Genomic DNA, 25,429 nt, shown 5'->3' with positions numbered 1-25,429 from the left:
CCTAGCTTTCATTTCTACACCTCTATTCAGACTAAGCCTTGAAAAGATATAGGGTGGGAAAAAAAAAAGAAAGAGCAGAATAGAAAACATATTTATAAAGTGTTTTCTATACCTCCAGTCCCTGCTCCATGTATTACTTCGTTTCCATCTCACAGTCTTGAGGAATCTGTTAAATCTGGAGCAAGTGAGTAAAGAAACACTTAGAGTTCCAGAAATCAGACGTTCTAAGACAGCGGCTCTGTGAGAAGATACACAGAGATGAGCTCTGATCCGTTATGGGGACTATGAGTCCTCTACTTTCATTTATATTCCAAGAGAGGTGTGGACATTCCAGGCCAGACCTGTGTAACTACAGTGAGGAAAAACTCACACTGAAGTGATCCAGTTCTGGACTGTAATGGAGACAGAAGTGATAGGCTTGCCAAGAAATGCTTCTGGAAATGCAGGAACTTCCTTTTTCTCCATTCAAACTTAGAACAATTTTACCATCCTTCTCTCCCCAATTGTAATTTAAGGTGTCATCCAAAATGAGCAGACAATAGGGACAATAGCCCAACACTACACCAACAGTTAAAATATCATTTTAAAACTTAGTGCAATTCTAAAGCAAAATGTTTCCTCCTCTTATCTAGCACCTCAGTATTTTCTTTGTTGCTTTGACCTTAGTTTTGACTAGAAGCTCTTCTGTAAGATAGCAAAAGATTTCAACTTCAGAGGCCACCAGTACTCCTAGAACCATCTTCACACAAATGCAGGTGCAGCGCTGTGTCAGACCCAGCCCACCTTTCTTTACACCATGTGATATTAACAGCCTGATTCCAGAATTGAATCTAAAGTTCAGAGACATATCATAGCATCTGACTTTCTGGAGCAAGAACTAATATATAATTCACACGAAAATAAGCAGGCTATTAAAAATTGTCAACAATTTACCAATTAATGTCCATTGCCAAATCACCAAGTACATTAAGCACTTGATTTCTTCTAAGACTTCTCATATTCCTAATACTCTTTGAAAGCAGGGAATTAATCCTTCACATCTAGTGTGGTATCTGACACCTACTATGTGTTATATAGCAGATGTTATATAAATGAATGCATCAGTAAATGAAAAGCCCACAGAAACTGTTTAAAAGTTTTTTTCAAAAAAGGAGATTAATTTTTTTTAAAGAAAGTGTTGAGGAAGAATGACTTCACATTTATATTCTGGATAAAATAGATTTTTAACTATTATTTTACTGGAACATAAATTTCCTAGATTTTCACACTAAAAATATTAGATTCTTAAAGTAGAAAAATTCTTTCTCTTGAGAGATAATCACTTAACATCATCAGATATATTACACAAGATGCGTCCATTTTAAACCAAATGGCCACCCTTCTAGCCTATTCAGGAAACATTTTGATATGATGAATATGGCTTTTGTCAAACATGTTATTCCCTATCTCAATGTAAATTCATTTACAAGTGACAAAGAGATAAAGAAAATTAGAATCATTTTGCTTGAGTTTTGACACAGGAAGACATCAAGGACAGCTCAGTGACTTTACCCTCTGGGGTTCCCAAGAACAAAAGCCAAACTTCAGCATGCTGTACACCTGGAGGAAGATCACCATCCACCAAACTGGGTTAAGTCAATGGACCTTGCTTTCACCGTCTAAACACTAGATTTCTTCATTTTTTTCACCCCACCCCCTTCAGATCTTTCTTGGATTATTCTCGTCATCATCCAGTTCCCAGCTTATAGTTGCATCCTACCCTAATTTATCCTCAACACTACCTTCAGATTAATATTTCAAATATGTAAATATGATCTTGCGGCTTCTCCCTTGCTTAAAAATGTATGAAGTTCAAAATTTAAAAAAATGCTTAATAGGACTCCATCATCTTCAAGATAAAGCCTAACACCTCTGCATGGTCTTCCCAAGGCAAGTGTGGAATTTCAGAATCTGACTCTTGACTTTCAAATGCCTGTATACATCATGGTCAAACATACCAATCAGGAATGTTATCATGACCTCAGGATACATAAATAGAAGGAAGTGATAGTTTTGCCATCCTCAGTAATAATCAGATGACACTAGAAGTACTATATTCAGAAAAATAGAATTATATAGTGTTCAAGAGGCTAGACTCTTAATGTAGGCTTCTGGGGTTCAGATCCCGGCTCCTCTACTTACCAGCTTTGAGCAAGTTATTTAACTTCCTTATGCTTCGGTTTCCTCATCTGCAGGATAGGAATAATAAGATGATAATGTTGCAGCATTAAATTAATTAAAATATATATAGCACCATTAATAAGAAATGTTAGTACTGAAATGCCCATGATACTTTAGGAGAGTGTGGAGCATGGCCTGAGGAGGTGTCCAGAACAAGAAGAGAAACCGAGATCACGCATGCCATGTGAAAAACAGTTGGAGCAACATAGTGGAGAAGTGTTGGCAAGACCTTACAGCTACACCAACACATCTGGAGAGCAATCCAGAATATAGAAATAGGAGCAACAGTGGAACTCTAGGGAAAGAGATTCCAGCTCCAATTATGGAAACACTTTCCATCAACTACCAATGTCTATCAATGGGAGGTGTTGTCTTCGGAGAAAGTGGGTTCCCTTCCATGGGAGGTGTTTAATCAACAGCTGGATAACTCGTTGTTTAAAGTATTCCCAAGAGATTGAAGCAAATTATACAGGGGAGAAGAATGACTTGTAAGGGTCATAGAAGTCTCAGATGAAAAAGAGTTTAATATATCATTTAGCAGCAAATAGGTGGGTATAGTAATTGATTATTTTTGGTAAACTCAATAAAGCATAAAGATTTATGGCGTCAGCGAAGGTTGATTTGTCATCTAGTTTTCCTCCATAAACCTGTATACCCAGTGAGGAGTAAATTCTACATCTAGGGATATACCACATCATCTGAATAATTTCCCTGCCCCCATGATTCATGACAGACAATTCCAGCCAAATGCCCTCAAGTGGAACCTATCCCTGGCTATTGCAGCTGCATTTCCTTTTGTTTCCTACAAAAGTTCATTCAAAAACACAATGACCATTTTCCTCCTCTACAATTTGCTACAGTATTTCTTTTCACTCATTAGCATATTTTGAAAGTAACATTGGCAGAAGAGAGTTTGAGAGGAGCTTTCATTTGACCCTCTGTATCAGTTTAAATAAGGTGAGAAAGTTCATAAACAAAGAAATGGGATCATCTTTTGACCTTGACACAACTGAAGCTTTAGGAAAATTCATTAAGAGCTACTCTGTTGAGTTCCTACTGTGTGCCAATAATAATTTCGCTTTAAAAATAAAGAAACAGGCTAAGGCAAGCTTAACAGCCAACTCAAAGCCGCATGGTCAGTAAGAGGGAAAGCAGAGAGTCAACCGTATGAGTCTAACACCAAATTTACTGTGCCTGATTCTTACCCCTAAGGCCACACACACATGCGCACACACACACACACACACACACACACACACACACTTACCAGTAAAGATGGAATGTATAATGTATTTACCTCCAAGCCTATCTCAGTTGTGCGATAGCCCCCTTCTCACTTGTTCCTGGCTTACTCCGTGCATGATAGAGCCAAACACGTCTCAAATCTGGAGGGTCAGGGAAGCAAGTGTTTCATTCTATGGTCCTGAACCACCTTTCACTCCAGGAAGCACACCAAGACCAGTCTTTGACTCTAAATACAACCCTCAGTGTTAGAGTTTGTGCCTGCACTTCACTCTTTGGCATAGTTTTGTCCACAGGCTCTGGACTAGCCAGTAGGATGTCCCTCCCTGTAGCTCTAGCACCCTCAGATTCCTAGCACCGGGCACTGGATGCTTCCTCATCACCACCTCAAGAAGAGGGATGTTATAATTTAGTAATTTAAAACCACCAGTTTTCAGCCAGAGTGTCAAGATACATTGTTCTGTGATTGGCTATGAATGGCACAGCATTAGAACTGCTGCATAACTGGGAGTCTGCGCTGCAGCCTGACCTTCAGGATCTGGGAATTCCCTGGTGTGGAATGCAAAGAAATGTGTGCAATGTGAAAGGACAGAAAGCCTCATCTTTTATTGATTCTTAAGAAGCAAAAGGAATGTGCAGTGATGAATCCCACTGTACCAAGTACCAACTTCTCCCAGACCCAGGTCTGGTCTTTTCACAGCTGGGCATATTCCAGCTGCACAACATGGACCTTCCACTTCAAGAGGCTCCAACCTCCCACCCAATCTGACACAAAATGCTCATGTCAGTGAGTCTATTCAATTGTCCTTCTCAGAAAATCTTTCTAGTATTCTTCATCTTCTTTGGCTATCAATTGCCACCTCCTCCAGGAAGGCTCCCTAAAGTTCACATTTATAACCCCCTCCTTGATGTAGGGCACTGTGAAATCTTTCCTGGGTTTACCTACAGATCACGGAAATCCATCAATGAATGTGATTAAGAAGTAAACTAATTGGATGTACCCTTTAGAAATAAATAATCCTAAAAGAATTGTACTAGGATAGATGAAAATAAAAAACAGGAAAGAACATGACTTTTGCCTTTATAGTCAGAATCCAAATAAAATTTGCACATCGTAATTAGTCAATACATCTTTTAAGTTAACATTTAATGTATAGATTCTTTCTCTGTTTTATCTTTGCAATTTATTTTTTAAAGACTCCATGTTGTCTGCCCTATGGAGTTTCTCGCTGTCTCAATTTTGCTGGTTGATCTCCACAGTATTGTATAACATGTTCCTCTGTTCTTTTTACTTTCTATAAATTGGATCTATGGGATTGATTAGATTCAGCTTTGGGTTTTTTTGCAAGACTAATTTGTAATTGCTATTTTTGGTTTTTTCTCTTTTTTGATGATAACAATCACTCATGATCAAAGTCTTGCTCACTACATTAGCTCATTAAAACTTGCAAAATGATGATAGTTAAATTCTAATATTCCATTATTATTAATTAGGTTAAATACTTCTGTAAAGAGAAACTTTACTTAGCCCACTATTTGGTTTCCCAGTGCATTAGTTAATATCAGAAATGTAGGGTAAATGATGGATACTTTCCCTATACTCACCAGTTTTCAATGTAATAAAATTATTCCCTAGCATCTTCTAATGGTAACCAATTAGTTCTATGAAATCATGGGCTAAATACATCTGCTGTATTTCCACCAATTTTAGTTGTTGTCCTGATTGATACTCAGATTGTCCTATCTTTGTCCTCTCTTGAAGTTGGCCCCTGAGTCCTTCTGAAACAGTCCTGATAGTCTTTGATAGATGTCTGGTATGATTCATCTTCCATATTTCCTGCCCCAGATCTAAACCCAGACTTTTCCCTAAGGAATCTTTATTCCTTTTAGGGACAATGCTGACATTTTTTCCAACAATCTTAACCCAGCCCTGAATGCCTGTTATGTCCCTGCACTTCACCTCAATCTTAGATCTCCAGACTGAGAGTCAAGGATGCAATGAGGGATTGGAAGAGCCTCACGAATAGGATAACAGAGAGGTTGAGGCTCAAAGACAGCTGAAGGTCAAGGATGTCTATGACATAAATGACTTCTATTATTTTGGTAGAAATAATAAAATAATGGTATTGCAATTTGAAGTGGCTGTTTTGACACAGCCATATGAAAATGTCCTGCTGTAATGCAAGCCAACTAGTTAGGAAGCTATTCAAGTAATTCAGGAGAAGCAGCATGATTGGCATTAGAGTTGAACTGACTTGGGTTTGAATCCCAGATTTACCTCTTAAAAATTGCATGACCTTGTGAAAATTACTTAACCTCTCTAAGCCTCAGCATCCTCATCTATAAAATGGGATAGTAATAAGACATACCTGATAGGGTTATCAATGTAATACACATAAAACATGGGGCCTATTATACGGCAAGTACTAAATAAATGAAAATAGTAATTATCTTTGATATTTTATTATTGTTGCTAAAAATGATATGGTGACAGAGAGCAGATTCTATTAATAAAATAGTTCAAAATAGTAGCCACTAGCCACCTGTGGCTATTAAGCACTCCAACTGTGGTTAGTCTGCATTGCAATGTGCTATAAGTGTAAAATATGCACTGAATTTCAAAGCATTAGTAAAAAACATATAAATTATATCAATATTTTTAATTTTTATTACATGTTTAAATGATGATATTTGGGGCATATTAGGTTAAATAAAATATTATTTGAATTAATCTCTCCTATTTCTTTTTATTTTTTAATGTGACTACTAGAACATTTTCAATTACATATGTGGCTTACATTGTACTTCTATTGAACAGTACTTCTCTAGGAATATTAATATTAAGAAGACATTACACACAAGAGTTTGGTGACTGGATGAGGCATGAGAAATAGGGAGGGTAACAGACACATCTAGGTTCGAGGTAAATCACTCCTTTCATGGGGCCTCTGCACCTAATGCCTTCTAACATGAAGCCACTTTCACAACTGCTTCTTAATGGATTGATGTCCATTTTCTCAAGAAAACAGCTACATGTTTTGGCTTCTTTCCCCATAGGAAAAGAGGCAGTTCTGGGTCTTGATAGCAGATGTTGGACAAAGTAACCAAATCAATTCCTTTGGGGGAAAGAAAGAATTTACTTTTATTCATACCTATCATGTTCCAGACATTTAACATGTCTTCTTGCTTAATAGCAAAACAATTGTTGGAGGTACATATTACAACCTTTATTTTCACAGATAAGGAAATTGAGATTTGGAGAGGTTAGTTAACTCACCCCATACCACATAGCAAGGAAAGAATGGAAGTAATTGGTAAAAGCAATTTCATCTGCCTTCTTCCTCCATGCTGCCTCTTTCTAAATTGAGTGCTCTTTTAGGGGTATATGTGTGGATTGAAAAATTCAGGTTCCCAAATTCTGTCAGTCACTCATCTTCTTAGACAGTTTCTACTTGACCCTCGGGTTCTAAGTCCCTAATTTAGAGCCTGAGAACATATACTACAAAACGTAAGAGATGTAAGCTCTTTAAGAAAACGATTCCAAAGTATTCAGATTATTTATAGGGTTTCCTCAGCAGCTGAGTCATCATCACATCAAACATTTTCTAGACAATTGTGAAAATATAGGTTTTTTTAAAAGGACTAAATTAATATCTCATTTGGTATTTCTTAAGAGTCTTCACCATAGAATCCAAGCAGTTTGACTAGGTTTTCCTTTGACCTATAGCCATCAAAAAAGAATCATTATTCCTATTAACTGTTTTTTCCTGATATCTTTAAGTAAACAGCCTTCCAGTGAGTCAAAGTAGGATTTAAAATTTAAAATACATTTTCCTTTGCCTGTTTAGTACCTTTTGCATTGTAAAAGGCTGTTTTTACAATTAGACCATTTGCTTCTAAGTTCCTTTTACCTGTAGCCTTAAAAAAAAGTATCCAGGAAAATAAAAAAATATCTAATCTGGGCATCTGGCCCAGAATATCTCTGACATATCTTCCAGCTTTAAAATGCACTGATTTCTCTGATTTCTGTCTCAAATCCCTTCAGTCAGGATAATGGTCTTAATTTGGCACATTAGGTCTATTAGGATATATAAACAAATAAACTTGTTTATGTATAACATATTTAAATAAGCATATTCATATAAATAAATAGCTATGTATAAATAAATAACTGCCAATGTCAGGCCTATTATTTTAATTAATCCTCACAACAAATTTCAAAGGTTGCATTAACATTCTCATTTTATAGATAAGAGTATTGAGACTCAGAGAAGTTAATTAGCTTGTATCCAATGTAATACTGAGAACAAAGGGCAGACATGGAGTTCGAACTCAGTCGTGTCCACCTCCAGAGCCCGTGGTTTCTCATTGCTATTGCACTTGGCAATAAAAGACATGGATAGATCAAAGGAATCTTTGTCCTGTTGGCAAAAAGAAAGGGCTGGATGACCCAGTGTGAGGCTGAGAACACTGAGTTCAGAATACTGGTTTCCTCCAGAAATAGAATTTTACACATATTATCGGTAGTCAGTTCAGAGAGACTACTGGAAGAGGCTGTGGACAAATTTAATTATAGTTTACCCAATGATTGCTATGATTAGATAGAACAGGACCTGTGAACCCTATTTTCTTGCCCTAAAATGTTTCTCTTACCAATCCACCATAACACCTAAAATTTCCACGATCAGATCATTAGTTCCCCTTTGGGATACAGCGGTGGTCTAACCATTGAATTAGAGATGGAGCTCTGTGGGGAGGCGGAATAGGGAGTGGAAGAAGTAAGCTAGAAGAGCCTGGCTGGAATGCTGACAAAAAAACAAGGCTAGTGCCCAAGATGCCCAACTCTATAGAAACACAGAGTCTATAGAAATCATTTAAAAGGATCAATGGAGGGCTTTCATTTTGCCTTCCCATCTGGTAGTCAATCTCCCCTCTCTACTTTACTAGATTTCCCATTAGCATTACTGAATATATCATTTAAGAAATCAACAAAATGTAAAATAGAAGTTATGTTCAACTAAAGACAGGTTAAAAGTCAAATAACTTGCAGGAACAGACGTTGATTGCAATTTTCCAAAGCAGAGCAAAATAAAACTTTGTGAATGAAAGGAACCTCAGACTCATCTCTTTCAATTCCTTCATGTTACTATGAGGAATAGGAGACCAGGACGCAAAAGGGCCACAATTATAGATGTGTTAATAGCAGAGCTAATGTACTTCCATGGCTTACTCTTTTCTTGACTCCTCTCTCCATGAAAAATTAGAGATCACATTTATGAATGTCTATGGAATATATTTAACTATATGAACCTTTACATAGATTTTATCTCCCAAATATAATATATATTTAACCCACCCTTAAATTATAATAATGTATACTTAATGCTTCCCATGTTGCAGACATTTTTCACACATTAATTCATATATATGTCATATACATTCATATGTTAATATAAATATATATTAATTCACATTTATTCATGTTACATGTTATGTACTATTACATATGTACATACATAGTATAATGTTATTACATTGTAATATTGCAAAATACATCACATAAATTAATTCAATGTTCACAAGAATTCTGTGAGTTATATACTATTGTTATTATTATCATCCTCATTTTACATAATAGAAGATAGAGGTAGAAAAGTATTGTAAATTTTCCTGAGGCCACACAGAGAGTAAGGGGCAAAGCCTGGGTTTGGGTCACCCTGTCCACGGTTGTACCTCAGTGCTTTACTTTCCTGCCTTTTCCTCACTCCTGCCATACTCTTTGCCCATCCCTCATTCCCCCCTCTCTCTTCGATGTGATGAAGAATGCAATACTCAAGGAAGAAATAAGCTGAATGTTGCCGCCATCATTCAGCAATCATTATTTCTTTGATGTGGATTTTGATATTTGGCTTGCCTAGCAAAAATGTACAGGTGGAGAGAGTGTTGGTTTTGAAGTTGGACAGGCTTGGACTGAAATTCTGTCTTCACCACTTCATAGCTATGTGACCTGAGAAAATTTACCTACTTTTCTGAATATTAGATTCCTCTTTTGGTAAATAGAGAGAACTCTCATAAGGGTTATGTCAGAATTAAATGAAATAATGCATACAAATATTTTATTTATATAGGTCTACAGAAGTACCTCACATCTTTATGCCTATATTGTCATTTCTAGATCTTCTCCATAAAGGGCTCTTACTATAGTTTGACTCCCTTGATTCTCAACTGAGATAGAAGCAAGAGTTGAACAACATTCACCGAGAAGGGATGCATGGTTTCAGCATAAATCTGTCATCTCTATCAATCTAGGAGACACCAGGGAGTTTTGAGCAGGTTTTCTCACACCAGCTATGTACGTGTGATGCTCAATAGAGGGAATGTTTAACAATTAAACTCGTTTTAAATATGTAGCATGGAAGGAATCAAACTGAGCACCAGTTGTGATTATCCACTTGAAAAACTCGTTAAGAAACTAATTATCAAATAGTGTAATAATTATGACCATGTAAAAATGTGTTTTCCATTTCTGCATAGGACTTTTTGGGGTTTTTGAAAAACTAAATCAAACAGAAGAGCTTAATGTATGAGCATAGCCAATTTGGAGGAAAAAAATTCAACTATTTCCTCCAAATGGAAAAAAACTGACATTAACTGAGTTTCTACTTATTATCGTATGTTATTTCAAATAATTCACATGGCAATTTTGTGTGATATCAGCTATTGTTCCAGTTTTCTTGATGAGGGAAATGAGGATCAGGGGAATTTAACAATGTATTTAGAGTACACAATTACTATATCATGGAGCTGGGATTTCAACCTGAAATTAACTTAAAAGCTCTTTCAACTAAACCCTGAGATGGTCATTTCTGATCTTGCTGACCATAGATGTGATGTAATACAAAACTTATTTCATTATTGATGAATATGCATAACATTCTTATATTACAGACACCCATCCACACTTGTCTGGCCAGTCTGTCTCCTCCTCTAGACCATAGGCTCCATAAGAGGAGGGGCATTGTCCTCTGTGCTCATCAATATGTACCCAGCACCCAACTTTATGCCTGACACCTACTTATATCTTCAATAAATATTTGTTGAGTGAAGAATTAATTGTGAATTGACTAAAAGAATAGGGTTCCACAGTCATATTTTCACAGATGGTGAAACTGGGGGAAAAGGAAGTGTTTTGTCTGCAATTATGCAATTACTCAGTGACAGTTAAGATTAAAAATCCAGAGCCTCTAAATAACAGCCCAGTGTTGAGCTCAATGAGTCAAGTCACCAGCAGGCTAAAGGACATGTACCTTATTTAACTTGAGCTACTGTCCTCCTGAAACAGAAGTCAAACGCATATGATTACATGAACAACAGTGTTCTATGTTACACAGGACAGAGGTCACAAGCTACCACCACACCATCTCCAGCCAGAGGATTCCATATGTGGTTGTCTGAGCTATTGAAAAGCAGCCTGCAACAAGAATTCAGAGAATCTATTTTTCTTATTTGATTCTTCTCAAAGGGGCAATAGTGTTCCACAATGCACTTCTTTACCTCTACAACTGGCAGGAAACAGGGCTATTCACTTAATGTTCCAAATTGGGAAAGAAAGGTCTTTTTCATTCCTGTTACGAAGCATTATCGAGACTCTTAAGGAGTATTTGGTAGTCCTCCAAATGATACCAACATTTAAGGGGGGGTGAAAAAATAAGAACCCACAAAAGAAATGGAAGGAACAGCTAGAGAGCAAGGATAATGAAGAGAGCATTGTCCTCTAAGTCAAGGTTGCAAAGCATTTACAACATCTTCCTTTTTAGAAGAAAGAAATGATCAATGGTATCAAATTCAATAAGCTGAGAGCATAAATAAGATGTGGAGGTAATAACTATCAGACATATTCACTGCGGAGTCACAGCAACCTTAGAAAGAGTGGGTCCAGTAGAGCGCAAAGGTTGACTTGTTATTCTGACGTCTCCATGGACTGTACAGTCCTCAGAAGCAGGTCTGCATGTCTTGGTGCCTGCAGCACCCGGTACAGTGCCTGACATATAGGAGGCACTTAATAAATGTTTGGCAAATGAATGTATGAATGAATGAACTAAAACAAGATAAAGTATGTAGCTGATTTTGGAGGAAAACATACTAATGACATTTAAAACTTCTCTTAATAGGAAGTCCCAATGTTTTCTAAATTAAATCTCTAGGTCTAAAATTACCACCATACATTAGACTTCTCCCCCAAATGCCCTGAAGCCAAAACAATTCAATTCCTGTGAAGAACATATAATTTGCCGTCTGCAAAGATAAAGTCTCACACATGAGAAGCAACCCTAAATTTCTGTGCTTCGAGTGACCTTTTGAGTTGCCAGGATGATGTCATTAGTGTCACAATTTTATGCAAGATTAGGCATGTAATTATGTGTTAAATAGTTCTGTTGGCTCCTGCTTGCTCATTTAATAAAGCAGAGTGCATTAAGAGTATCCCATATGCGTAGCCTGAGGCCACTGACACGAGGAAGCTGCATCCACTTTGCTCTTTCCCTGCTCTGTGTCTCACTCATCCTTGCAACTGTCACCTTGAGGCCTCAGCGCTGAGGAAGAGAGAAGCCACTGCACAGAGTGGCACTTGCAAAACTACTACTCTCCAGCTGAAGCTTCTAGAGACAGGGAGACTATCCATGAAGAATTCAACTTAAATGAAATCAGAACCCGAGAGGTTGTGGCAGTGTTCCTCACCTTAGCTGCACATCAGAATTACCTGAACAGCTTTTAAAAATATATTGACACTGTGACTTGGCCCCAGGGGTTCTCATTGGTCTGGGGTGAGACTCAGGCACAAGTAATTTTTAAAAGTTCCCCCAGATGATTCGAATGTATAGCCAGCATTCAGAGGCACTGTCTTTATGTTTTTCTTGCTCAGAATGGGTATCAGAATGTAATGCTAATTATGAGGTACTTCAGATTTTATCATCTCAGTATCTCAGAAAACTGCTTTTCATCTATTGAGAACCACCAACCCATTAAAAAATGTCAATGGTCTCAACGTAAAAGTACAAATCAACTAAACAGGGTTTGGGAGTTTTTTTTTACAAAAAGAGAAAATCCAATCCATTTTCTTTTAGATTTAATAATGGAGGTGGGGAGATAAACTACTGTTTAATGTGTGCCTATTATGTGCCACGATCTACTTTAGGTACTTTTGCATCTATTGTCTCATTTAATCTTCTAAGCAGCCCAGAAAGGCAAGTGTTATTATTCCCATTTTTACAGTTGAAGAAACTAAAACTCAGAGATGTTAAATTGACTTGTCCAAAGTCACACAGTTGGTCGGTGGTGATGCCAGGTGGCAACGAGGAGCCCCAGCTGGTGCTTTTGCTCAGCTTCTTCACATTGGGCCATGCCGCCCTAAGGAAAACCTTACTGCATGATAATTCAGCAATAGAAACTTTCCGCCCAAGTCAATGAAAGGCACAGAGGGAGTAGGACAGTCAGGAGAAGGACAGAGAAGGAATGGGGAGTGGGAAGAAGCAAAGCAGTAAGATGCTAAGGAAGACTCAGCGGCAACCAGCCATGACATGAGCCACAACACGTAAGGCCAAGTCATACCAGTGGCCACGTTTCCCAGAGCATACTTAGATGGTCAAGACAGCAAACACAGCCAGTGCGTTACTCTGTGTTCTGCACTGTGCCATTAGGGTGCCTAAGACACAGTTCTGCCCTAGAGATGCTTATGACCTAGCAGGGAGGCAGATTTGCATACAAGCAGCATAAATTGTGCTTTGGCTTAACACAGCTAAGTACCAAGAACTGAAAGCAGAGATGAGGAAGCTGCTCAGGTGGTTCAGAGAAGGCTTCACAAAAGCGGGGACAGCCGATGTAGCTTTGAAACAGGATAACTCATTCACTAGGGAAGGAGGGAAGCAAAAGGAATGGCTGGAACTAGTAAGGGAGGCAGAAATTATCAAGGTGTGTGCTTAAGCCATGGAAAGGGGCCGTTAATAAATTCCTGAGACAAGAAGTTGTCACATTCTTACTGACTCCCAGCTTTCATTCAAGGCTGAAGTTACATCTTTTAGGGCTTTTGGTTTTCAGACTGTACTCATCTGCCATCATGTACAATGGCTCTGCCAGGTTCTCCCCAGTTCCTACGTCATTCAGTGCTGAAATTAGATCCAGGTTTTCTCCCCTTTGCCCACAGCGCTGTGCAGCTGCTACAACAACACAGATCACTGTTTCGTGCTAGAATTACAAATTACAAAATTTTATAAAGTACTTTGTTTTGTCTCTGTATCTCTTCCTAATCACAATTCAAATGGAATTTTCTTGTCTTATAAAATGAGCAAAGCTGAGTTAATTACTTAAGGAGTTCAAGGGAGCTGTCTTTGAGCTAGAAGAGAACCTCCAAACCAGCTTCCATTAAAATATTTTGAATTCTAGGTGTTTGTTTGAAGCTTGGAATTTTTTTCAACCTCCACAGAAGCTTTGTACTATTGTCATTAAAGCAGCTACTCCCTTTCATTTTAATTAGAAACAAACTTGGCAGGTTTTAAATAACAGTTTATCTTTATGAAAGAAAACTGGAGTAGAGAAGCTCCAAATCCACTTATTGGAATAACTCAAGGAGTCATTAAGTCCTTTCCAGCAACATTTAGACAGTTCCCTAGAATAAATATACCTTTCGTCTCCCTCTTTCAGTACCATCTGAAAACAACAGAGCAAAGACGCAATGCTAGAACAATGACACATAGTCTGACAAGTATTCTAAATTTATTGAAATCACTGCAGCCTCTTCACTTTGAATAATTTCAGAGCATTTAGAATTTGTATGGTGTATCTATTAAATATTGGCTAATAGCCAGTGAACAAGACAGCACTCAGTAATTTACTGGTTTACCTAGACTCAAATTTTGCCACTTTTCTTTGTCTACACCATGCCATAAACTCTTTGAAGAAATCGCTAAAGCCATCAGAGGATTCTACCAGAGTCCATGTGAAAATAACTTCCCAAAAGTTTAAACCAATCCTCATTCTTATAAAGTAATTCATTCAACTTAGATTAAAATCATTCTTGCCTCCTGAAGGATAACTGATTTTAATAATTGATTTAATTCTATTCTATCCGATATTTTAAAGATGTTCAAAAAGGAACATAAATAACATTACCCCAGATCCAAGTCATTTAAAGAGCCAGCAGATTCAGTTCCTAAATCTTTCTTAAACTATCTAGGGCATCCATTCAGGTGGATCCTCTCATTCCTGTCTTTATCCTAGGAGACCAAGTGTGGATGTGTGACTTCTTGCATCTATACTGGTTACTAAACCCCTACTACCTCCTACGGCCTCTGTTCCTTGTATCTCTGATGCTGACCCAAGTGTTATAGAAGATCTATTCCCAGACCTACTTCCAGAAAGTCAATATACAATGTCTGAGTGTATGCTTACATTCATTCTTCAATTTATTGGATCATAAAATATTGGCGCTGAGAGAGATCTTAGAGGTTATCCATTTTGAATTCTCCATGGTACAGATTAAGCCCTAGAGAGGTTAAGTTGCTTTCTCAAGGTCACACAGTTAGTTAGTGACAAAATTGGGCCTATAACCAACTACTTACTCTGAGTACCTGCTCTGAGCCCTTGCTACTCACCGTTGTCTGCAGACCAGCAATATCGACATCACCTAAGTGCTTATCAGAAAGGCAAGATCTCGGGCCCCAACCCAGACCCACTGAATCAGAATCTGCATTATAACAAACCCTTGGTAATCTGTATGCACTTTACAGTTGAAGAAGCACTGGGCTAGACCATAATGTGTCTTTCTCTAGAGAGAACAAAAGTTGGAGGCAAGCCAGGCACATTGGCAGGCACCTGTGGTCCCAGCTATGTGGAGGCTGAGGTGGAGGATCACTTGAAGCCAGGAGTTTGAGACTACAGTGCACTATAATCATGCTTGTGAACAGTCACTACACTCCAGCCTGGGCAACATAGTGAGACCTCATCTCTAAAAATAACAAAATAAATTAAATTTTAAAAATTTTTAATTAAGAAAAAGGATCAGAAGCAAGCAGTTAGAAGCATAGCTTCACCTTTTCTAGATGTAAGCAAATATCTCACTCTTCTGAAAGCATCATTTATAATCTGGAAATAATATCACTACCCACCTTGTGGGGTTTTCATGCTGTAAGAATAACATAGATATATACATATGCATTTCATGCTATATGCATAGATAACATATGCAGAGTGCTTGGCATATAGTAGATAATATGGTATACAGTGGCTAATATTATTTCCAGTCTCATGCTTATCATTAATATTGTGCTTAACCGGAATGAAAGACACTAATGACTATGCATCCATGAAGAAATCACTTTTCTTCCTTCCTTTGTTCTAATGTGTAAATATCATTTTAACTTTTACGTGTGATTAAGATTTCTATGTCACGTTTCTAACTCCCTAGCAAATTGTTATTACGTAGAAAATATAATAAAAGCTAACTGTTTTTAATGCTGAGTTTGGAAATGGAAGAACTTCTCCCAAAGCCAAGTGATAACCACAAGAACACAACATTCCTAAAATACCTTGACTATGGATCCTATAAACCTGGTCTCTGGGAGCCAGTGAGTATCTGCTGCCACTGCTGCTATAATTTTCTTAGGCAGAGGCTCGACTGCCACAGGCAGAACCCACAACACCATCAAAAGTAGAACACATTTAAAAGGTGATGTTTCATCACCAACACGTCACATCTGTCAGCATTTTTAAAAAACAGTTTGAAAAGGAAAGAAGTTTAGTGTTCATATCTGAACCAAATTTTGGAAAAATATAGCATACTGCAGAGTATGACCCATACCAAAGCTGTATTTTGAAAAAGACATTTCAGGGAAAATGATTTAAATATCAATTAGAAAATTGTGTCTTCCTAAGGGAGTGGCTCTCAACCCCAGCAGTGCATTAGAAACAACTAGGGAGCTTTAAAAAATTGAATGCAAATTTCTGAGGGAGGGACCAGGCTTGAGTGGTTTTTAAAAGATTCCCAGTCATTGTTAATGTGCATCCTGGATCGAGAAGCACTGCCTCCACAGCATCAAAAACCTAGTGTCAATCCAGTGAGAGCTATTGGTTGCCGTTAATATGGAGGTCCCAAAACTTGAAGTAATGGATTTAACTCCAGTGTGTACCTCTTCTAGGTCTTTTCGCCATTCCTCCAGGACTTCCACTGTAAAGAAAGGAGCCCCTGGACCAACATCCCCTAAGATGTTTATATGGACCAGTGGCCGGACCTCTTCATCTTACAGACACGATGAGAAAAGGTAAATGCACTGGGACTCTGGGCACTTTTCAGAAGCATTTAGCATGACTCTCCAGAGAGAATGGCAACAGGAAAGCATTAGGCAATTGAGCTTTATGCTTTTCAATGTGGGGAATGGACTCCACACTAACAGAGGAGGATTTCGAAAGCTTTGGCTCTCCTCCTTGCACTTCACATGCTTACTCCCCACGTGGTTTTGTTCCCTGTCAGAAATGCCTTTCACATATGCTGTTCTCTAAGCTAACTCCAGCTCTGCCTTCAGACAACCGATCAAACCTCCACCCCCATCATGCTCTTCACCCAAACAGTTTTATTTCCAGAACTTGTTGGCTTTTCAGCACCTAACACTGTGCCTGGCACACCGTAGGTGCTCAACAGGTACTGACCAAAGTGATGAAAATTGCATTTCTGGGCACTGGATGTGTGTCAGGGAAGAAAAACAGAAACTATAAGAGGACAAAAAGAGGATCAACAAATCCATTGAGCCCTCAGAATCCTTGGAAGAATAGCCTGAGGGGAGGAGAGAAATGAGGGAATAAGAAGAAAGATAAAAAGCAAAAGCAGTGTTAATAAAAGATGAAATGACAATTACGCAGCTCAATCCAGTTCTCAGGGAGTAAGTGTATCCATAAAATTCTCTAGCCATTTTTAAATAGTCTCTCTCTTTCTCATTGACCTTGTACTGTTATTTGGGTTAGGCGAAGCTAAATTGTAAATATAACTGCCTTTAACAGCATATTGCAACTTAAGCAAGTTGCACATCAGGCAGAATCTGATAGAAATCAGGATTGATAAATGGTGCTGGCCACAAGGAGAAGAACCTGAAGGAGGTTTACTTGAATATTGTTTTGAGAGCTGGTACTTTTAGTTTTCCTTTTAAAATCTGAATCACCCTGTAGATAAAAATCCTTTGAAAAATTCTAAAAGCAAAGTTGTTCTTCACAATAATTACATATTATTGCAAAAATTTAGATGCAACTTGGATGTTCACAATAGAAAATCTGTTAAATAAATCATTGGATGTAATATATCACTCAACACTTTAAAATGTTTTGACATAATAGTAACTGAAAAAAGCAAATTGAAAAATTGCATACAAACTATGATTGCGGCCACCAAAAAGATACATAGACTAAAGTCTGGAAGGAAAAGCATAGTTTTCATTTCTCTACCTTTCAAATGCTTTCTAATATGTTATATTACCTTAATTATGGAAAAAATAATTCAAGTAAATTCAAGTAATTTACTTGATATTCAAGTAAAATTACAGCCCAGAAGGCAACTAGTATTTATCTCTAGGTTTTCACTGCTTTTTAATTTGCTTTCAAGTTGAATCATCTTTCAGCAAGATCCTTACTATAACACTATAAAATTTTATGTGTCATTTCAAAATTCCATATTTTATATGTAATTTTCTCACTTCCTTTAAAAAAAAAACAGGTCACCGCCAGTGAAGGTGTAGAAGGACAGAGCTCTGGCCCCTGCAACTCAAGTGTCAGGACCAAATCCCGGAGTTTTGCTGCCCTACAAGAACATTGTGACTGTCAATGACAGTCTTCCTAAAATTCTGAAGGCTTTGTTAGAGCAAGCAAAGTATAATATACTTCTTTTGCCTTCTACTTAATCTCTTCAAATAATTTAATACATATTGCTATTTTTTATGAACAAAGGAATTAACATTTAAGAAGCAATTACCATATACTGCACATTTTAATTAAAATATTCTCTTAAAATGTTCTCTTTATAAGTTACAGATTATTATGCCCATTTTACAAATGAGGAAGCTGAGGCTCAGAGATTTTGAATAACTTCCAAGGATCCAACAATTAGCCAGTGATGGAATCAGGGTTTGAACTCAAGCTCATGCCCTCTGCTCTGAAGCCCAGGGCCTATACAGTCTCTTGTCAAACATGAGATATTTGGAGTGGCAGTGACCAGCCAAACCCACACAGGGAAAATTGTGTTAAAACAGAGATGAATATTGTATATCAAAGAAGATAACATGTGACTATGGCATATTGGCAATATTTGTGGAGTTTATGAGGAGCAAATAATTAGCTTAATATTCTACATCAAAAAAATTCTATGAGACTTAAATTACTACTTTAATATTTTTATTTTCAAAGTATGATTTCAGTAACTAAGAGATTTATAGAAATTAAAATATTGACTATGAAAAAATCATTTGCAGCAAGCTTTACTTATGGGATAGCGGTGCAAAAGCCTATGAAACCAATCTGCGTGGCTTTAAGCTATAAAGTTAAAGGAAACAAGTGAAAAACAGTTAGCCAGCGAATACAAACAATAGACTCTGCCACTAAGTCAGTATCCTTAGTCTAATGTCGGTTCACTTGTCCGTGCCTCTTCCTTGACCACATCTTCATCTTTACTGCCTAATTCACAGACTCTCGGAAGATAAGACTCAGATTTTAAAGCTGACTTTGAGCAGGATCTGCAGCTCTGTTTAAGGTGCTCTTGGTGGCAGTAATCATGGTGATAATGAAGATGATGATGGCTGATAATGGATTTAGATAATTAAGGTTCTCAAGTTAATTATTTGGAAATAAATTAAGTAGATTGTCTGGCACCACTGCCCCAAATTGCTGGTAATTATTCCACCCTCAGTTGCTTCTCTGCAAATGTGGCCTCTTCGGCTGCCCAGCTTCTCCAGCTGGGTTCCTGCAGCAATCCCAGAGCCCAGGCATCCCTGAATGCTCAGCTCCACTCCACACACCTCTTCCTGAGACCAGAGCCAACTTGTCAGGATATTGGACTCCCTGGGATTCCTCAAACAGCAGAACACCAGGAAACCAGATTAAGGATACACACAGCAACTAAGTGGAAGGAAAAGTTCACTACAAACTCTGAAACCAAATGTTTTATTGCTCAGAGGAAGTTGAAATCAATTTTACTTTTTTTCATTATTTTAATTCAAAGCTAGCCCTCTTTCTGATCATCTGCTATATGCAAAACACTGATTTCTATCCTCATCCTCCATTCTACAAGCCCCACAACAGGAAGAAATAGATTTTCCTCTCTGAACAAACTTCTTTGTTAGGTCAACCTACTTTAACCCCTAAATTGCAGGTGGCAAAATAAAAAATCAGAATAACTAATTTAGAAATATGAGAGAGGTTATTCAGCTAAAGACATTACAGACTATTTATCCAATATTCTTAGTTGTTTTATTATATATTGAAGTGATACAAAGGAATATTTATTACATATGCCAACATGCAAAAAATGATGATATTATGAACATCCACGTACCCATCACTTAGCTTAAAAAATAAAACCACCAGAATTTTCGAAGCCCTTGAGAATGCTTTCCTAACACCATCCTACTCCCTATCCCACCCATTCCCACCCAGAGATAATCACCATCATGAATTTTGTGTTTATCATTCCCTAGCTTTTGTTCATGAGTTTGTCACATTTATCCTTAAAGAACATATTGTGTACTTTGGCATGTTTAGGGACTTTATCTATGTGGAATCATGCCATATTTATTGTTCTGCAGCTTACTGTTTTTTTATCAAACATTCTGTTGCTATGATTTATCAGTGCTGGTGTGCATAGCTATAGTGCATTTTCTCTGCCAGGTCGTATGCCATTACTCAAATGTACATCCATTTATTCATCTGGTCTGCTGCTAATGGACATTTGCATTACTTCCAGTTCTTTCATCATTACCAACACTGCTTCTATACTTTTTGTGCATGTTTGTCTCCTTGTGCACATGTATGAACATTTCTTATGATTTATACCTAACGTGGGAATGGCTGGTTCAAAAGTATACGCAGCTTCAACTTTAGCAGGTAATTCCATGGCTTTCCAAAGCAGCTGTGCTTGTGATTCCCATTGCTCTTCAGCCTCATGTAGAGTTTTTGGATTTCTAATTTTCATCAATCCAGAGGGTATTATGAGCTTAATTCTCATTTCTCAGATTAATAATGAGATCGAACCTATTTCCTTAGTCCATTAGTGTGAAGTGACTGTTTAAATATTTGGCCCACTTTTCTGCTGGATTGTCTTTTTTTATTGATTTGTAGAATTCTTTTAAAAAGTGTTTATTCATCCTTTATCTGCTTTACATATACAAATAGCTTCTCCAAGTTTTTGGCTTGTCTTTTCACTTTCTTTATGATGTCTTTTGATGAATATATGTTTTTCACTTTAATACAACCAAATTAACACATTTTGAACATTTTTAAATCCCTTCCTACTCCAGGTTCAGAAGGATATTCTCCTGTACAGTTCCTAAACATTTTGTAGCTCTACCTTTTACAATTAAGTCTTTGATGATCTGGGATTGCCTTTTGTGTGGGGTGTGAAGTAGGAGTCCAATTTTTTTAATATGGATAACGAATTGTCCCAACCCCACTCATTGGAGAGTTTATCCTTTCCCCATTGTTCTAAAACCACAGAAGTCATATATTGCTCTTCCATTTGTGCATGGAAAAGTTTCTGGATGTCTATTCTGTTCTACTGCTCAGTGTTGTCTACCTTAGACAAACGCCACACTTGAGTTTACAAACTTTAGTATCATACCTCTAATATGTCTTGACATTTGAGAGAAGTCACCCATCTTGTTCTTTTATAATCAGAAGTGCATTTACTATTCTTAGTCACTTATACTTCCATGTAGATTTTGGAATTACCTTGTCAAGTCACACCTACTACACTTCCCAAAAAAGTTCTTGGGATTTTTATTGGAATTTTATGAATCTATCAATTAATTTGTGGTAAATTTATATCCTTACATCATCAGTTCTTTCTCCAAATAAGGTTAATCTCTTTATTGATTTTTCTCTCCTAATATCTCCTAATATTATAATTTCTCCAAAAAGAACTTGCACGTAGTTTATTAAATTTAATCCTAAGTATTCTTTTTCTAATGTTTAAATTACATTTTCTATTTTTGCTGATATATGGAAAGGCAATTGACTATTGCATATCAGGTTTTTTCCAACAACTATGATGAATTTTCTTATTAATAGTTTGTCCATTCTTTTGTATTTTCTTCATCATTATGTCATTGGTGAATAATAACTTTTTGTTTCTTCAGTAAATATACCACTCATTTGTTTTCCTTGCCTTATTATACCAGCTTTTATTCTATAATCCATGCATTCTTCGTACTATGTTTTTATTTCCATATATAGATGCCATTCTAATTACTTTTTGTTATTTATTTCTACCATTATTATATTAGTGCCAAATAATGTGGTCAAGGCAACACTTCTCAAAGGCTCTTTAGGTTATAGGAATACCCTAACTCAGCAATCCCCAACCTTTTTGGCACCAGGGACCAGTTTCATGGAAGACAATTTTTCCACGGGCCAGGGAGAGGGGGATGGTTTCAGGATGATTCAAGTGATTACATTTATTGTGCAGTCAAACCTCTCTGCTAATGATAATCTGTACTGGCAGCCACTCCCCAACACATCACTGCCTCAGCTCCACCTCAGATCATCGGGCATTATATTCTCATAAGGAGCATGCGACCTAGATCCCTTGCACATGCAGTTTACAATTGCGTTCGCTCTCCTATGAGAATCTAATGCCTCCACTAATCTGACAGGAGGTGGAGCTCAGGCAGTGATGTGAGCAAGGGAGAGCAGCTGTAAATACAGATGAAGCTTCCTTGCTCACCGGCTGTTCACCTCCTGCTGTGTGGCCTGGTTCCTAACAGGGGTCGGGGACCACAGCCTTAATTTATCTGGACAACTCACATAATTTTCTGTTTTCTTCTATATATTGCATTAAAGCCTTTTATAAAATTTAAATTCTAATGAATCAGACAAAAAATAAATAAGAATTAAAATGTTAGAGATATAATTGGGAGAGTGTATGATCTGATAAGCTTTATAATGGCAAGACTAAAAAGAAATAATTCCTACTTCTGTTTCCATAATTTTTCTCTCACCTATAGTGTCTTATTCTCGGGTCACAAAATTACAAGATTTCCTAGGAAGTCTCATGGATTAATAAATTGACAATAATTACATTAGCTTTATGGACAAAACCCCTCATGTTAATGACATACATACATACATTAAGTATGACTGTCATTTGTTCCAAACTAAAAAACATGTTGCTCTTAATGGAATGCACACATTAAAAGATTGAAAAAGAATAATAATTAAACTAATCAAATTGGACCATAAAATATATACTTACTAGCCCAAAGAAAATTCATGAAATCTGGAACTAATAGAAGATGAAGGTATGCATACAAAGAAGCACATCTCAAAAATGTGGAAGGCATTGGTGGACAGAAGGCAGAAAAATGGCTGTATTTATCAATGCCATGCCTGCTCTGCCATATGAGATAACAGCTTGGGTTCTCCTAGGGCAGAAATATATAGCAGCTCTGCTCATTTCAGCTCAGAAGGCACCCAGCAATCCATTGTCTCACAGGTTCACCCTCATGGGACTTAACAGAAGGGCACTTTTCCCGGTAGTCTGGAAACTAGAGCTCTCAGTGCCTAGAAGGTTTGATTTTTTTCTGGAAGGACTACTAAATTTGTGGTGGTAGAGTCCAACAGACACTGATGTGAAGAGGGAAGGCAGGAGCCTGTTCTAGCCATGGTTCCTTGATTTATTTGGTTTTAATTGACCATTCAGCCTCTTTATGCTGACAACCTCATAACCTATGCTTATTGTTGCCATTTCTAGTCCACATAAAAGGAACACGTTTTGTAAGCCTAATAAATGCAAGAGCCTGAGGCTACAGAAATGAATGTGGTCTGACTCTAACTCCTGAGCAGCTCAGTACTCCCTGGGACAGAGAGGCACAGACATAAGTATTTATTCAGTATATATAAGTTCTTGAAAAGCTCTCAGCCAGGTAATTTCAGATGTATTTAATTGTTAACTTCTAATTCAGGGCCAGGTGCGGTGGCTCACGCCTGTAATCCTAGCACTCTTGGAGGCCAGAATGGGAGGATCACTTGAGATCAGGAGTTCGAGATCAGCCTGAGCAAGAGTTAGACCCCATCTTTACTAAAAATGGAAAAAATCAGCTAGGTGTGGTGGCTGGTGCCTGTAGTCCCAGCTACTCAGGAGGTTGAGGCAGGAGGATCACCTGAGCCCAGAAGTTTGAGGTTGCTGTGAGCTAGGCTGACATCGTGGTACTCTAGCCTGGGCAACAGAGTGAGACTCTGTCTCAAAAAAATAAAAAATTCTAATTCATACCTTCCCTACTTCTCCTTCCTACACCCACCAGGTGCCCCATCACCTCTCTAACAGTGTCAGGACTCTATGCAGACTTGTCTTCTGCTCTTTCCATGTTCTAATACCCAAGCTGTCTTTCATTTTTCCGACTACCTAGAGAGTCTCATTAAAACTCATAGTGTTAATTGTTAGTTCTGAACACAAATGATGCCCAGATCTAAATCTTTGTCTCCTCTCCCACTTCTTTTTTTTAACCCCCTCTTTATCTAATACTTGAAACGTTGGGAGAGTTTAAGAATAAGTCTCTTTGTCTCCAGATATAAACCTTTTTAAACAACCAACCACACCAACATGAGTGATCTTTCTAAAGTACGTATCTAATCATTGCACTTGCTTAAATTCTTGTAATGTCTCCTCAAACTTCAGGAGATACACAAGATCCTTGATCTCTGACCCCTGCCTATCTAGCCAGCTCACTGCCTACCATCCCCCACCCACCAGATCCTGGAATCCAATCACTGTCTACTACCCCCATCCTCTCACGACTAGATACTCTTCCCTTCTCAATTGTTTGCTCATCCAAGACTCAATTCAGTCTGTCATAGGACCCTTAATCACTGTCACTCAAATCAAGTTATGGGCCCTAACTGGCAGGCTTCTAAACGACTTTCATGCTTATGAATCAGAGCCCTGGGTCAATTTATCTACCACTGACCCACTGAATGTTCATTTCAAGGAATGCCTGATAAAGTAATGGCCAATTTGCCTAAAGCCAAAAAATCTGTTTACCAATCAAGCATTTTGATGAATTTATCCAATTTTGCTATATACCAAAAACTTTGTATAATCATTGTAACCCTACATAGTTCTATAATAATCCACATTAAATGGGTTAGCAGGAACCAAAAAGGTTACAGGGGGCCCAGATTTGGGCCCTCAACTCTCCCCCTCTGTCTCTCAGTCTCTGTAGACATTGTCTCTCTGTCTCTCTGCCCTTCTGTCCTTTCCTCTCTCTGCCCCATGCATTCCCCACCTCCAGTCTCTCCTCCTCTCTGTTCCCTGCTCCTCCCTGCCCCCATTCTGGCCATGCCTTCCTGTTCTCTCTGTCCCTTAGCTTCTTCTCCTCTCCCCCTGGGGTTTCCCCTCTCCAGATCAGTAGGACAGATTATGTGTTTTGCTGATCCTCCTCTTTAACTGTCACCCAGCAGAAGTTCCCATGTTCTTGCCTAAATCCCTCCTGTTGTGATAACAGGACCAGAGCAGAGATAAATTAAGCATTTGGTGAAATGATGTCATAAGGACAAAAAGAAAAAAAAACTGCTCAAACTTCACAGAATCTTCAAAAAGCTGTTAAAAATTCCTATACAAAATAAAGTACTATAACCTTTATAAATGACCAAGAGAAACAAATTTTGGTTAATTGATAAAGTTGACAAATCCATCAAAGCGGTCATAGTGTGAAGTTTGCCTCAAGAATTT

The 25,429-nt window shown here is 37.8% G+C and overlaps 1 protein-coding gene across 1 annotated transcript in view; it reads left to right on the top strand.

Annotated features, from left to right (window-relative positions):
- The window catches only part of KCNMB2 (potassium channel subfamily M regulatory beta subunit 2), a 244,572-nt gene that overhangs the window by 190,777 nt on the left and 28,366 nt on the right, over nt 1-25,429 (top strand). The window contains exon 2 of the mRNA XM_012639409.1: nt 16,650-16,772. Coding sequence (XP_012494863.1) covers nt 16,717-16,772 — 56 coding nt within the window. The 5' untranslated portion in view covers nt 16,650-16,716. The remainder of the gene's footprint in view (nt 1-16,649; nt 16,773-25,429) is intronic.

This window comes from Propithecus coquereli, unplaced genomic scaffold (assembly GCF_000956105.1).
Source record: "Propithecus coquereli isolate 6110/MARCELLA unplaced genomic scaffold, Pcoq_1.0 Scaffold14, whole genome shotgun sequence".
Classification (NCBI taxonomy): Eukaryota; Metazoa; Chordata; class Mammalia; order Primates; family Indriidae; genus Propithecus; species Propithecus coquereli.
The sequence above is the reverse complement of the archived record's forward strand: the minus strand, read 5'-3'. Positions and strand labels throughout refer to the sequence as shown.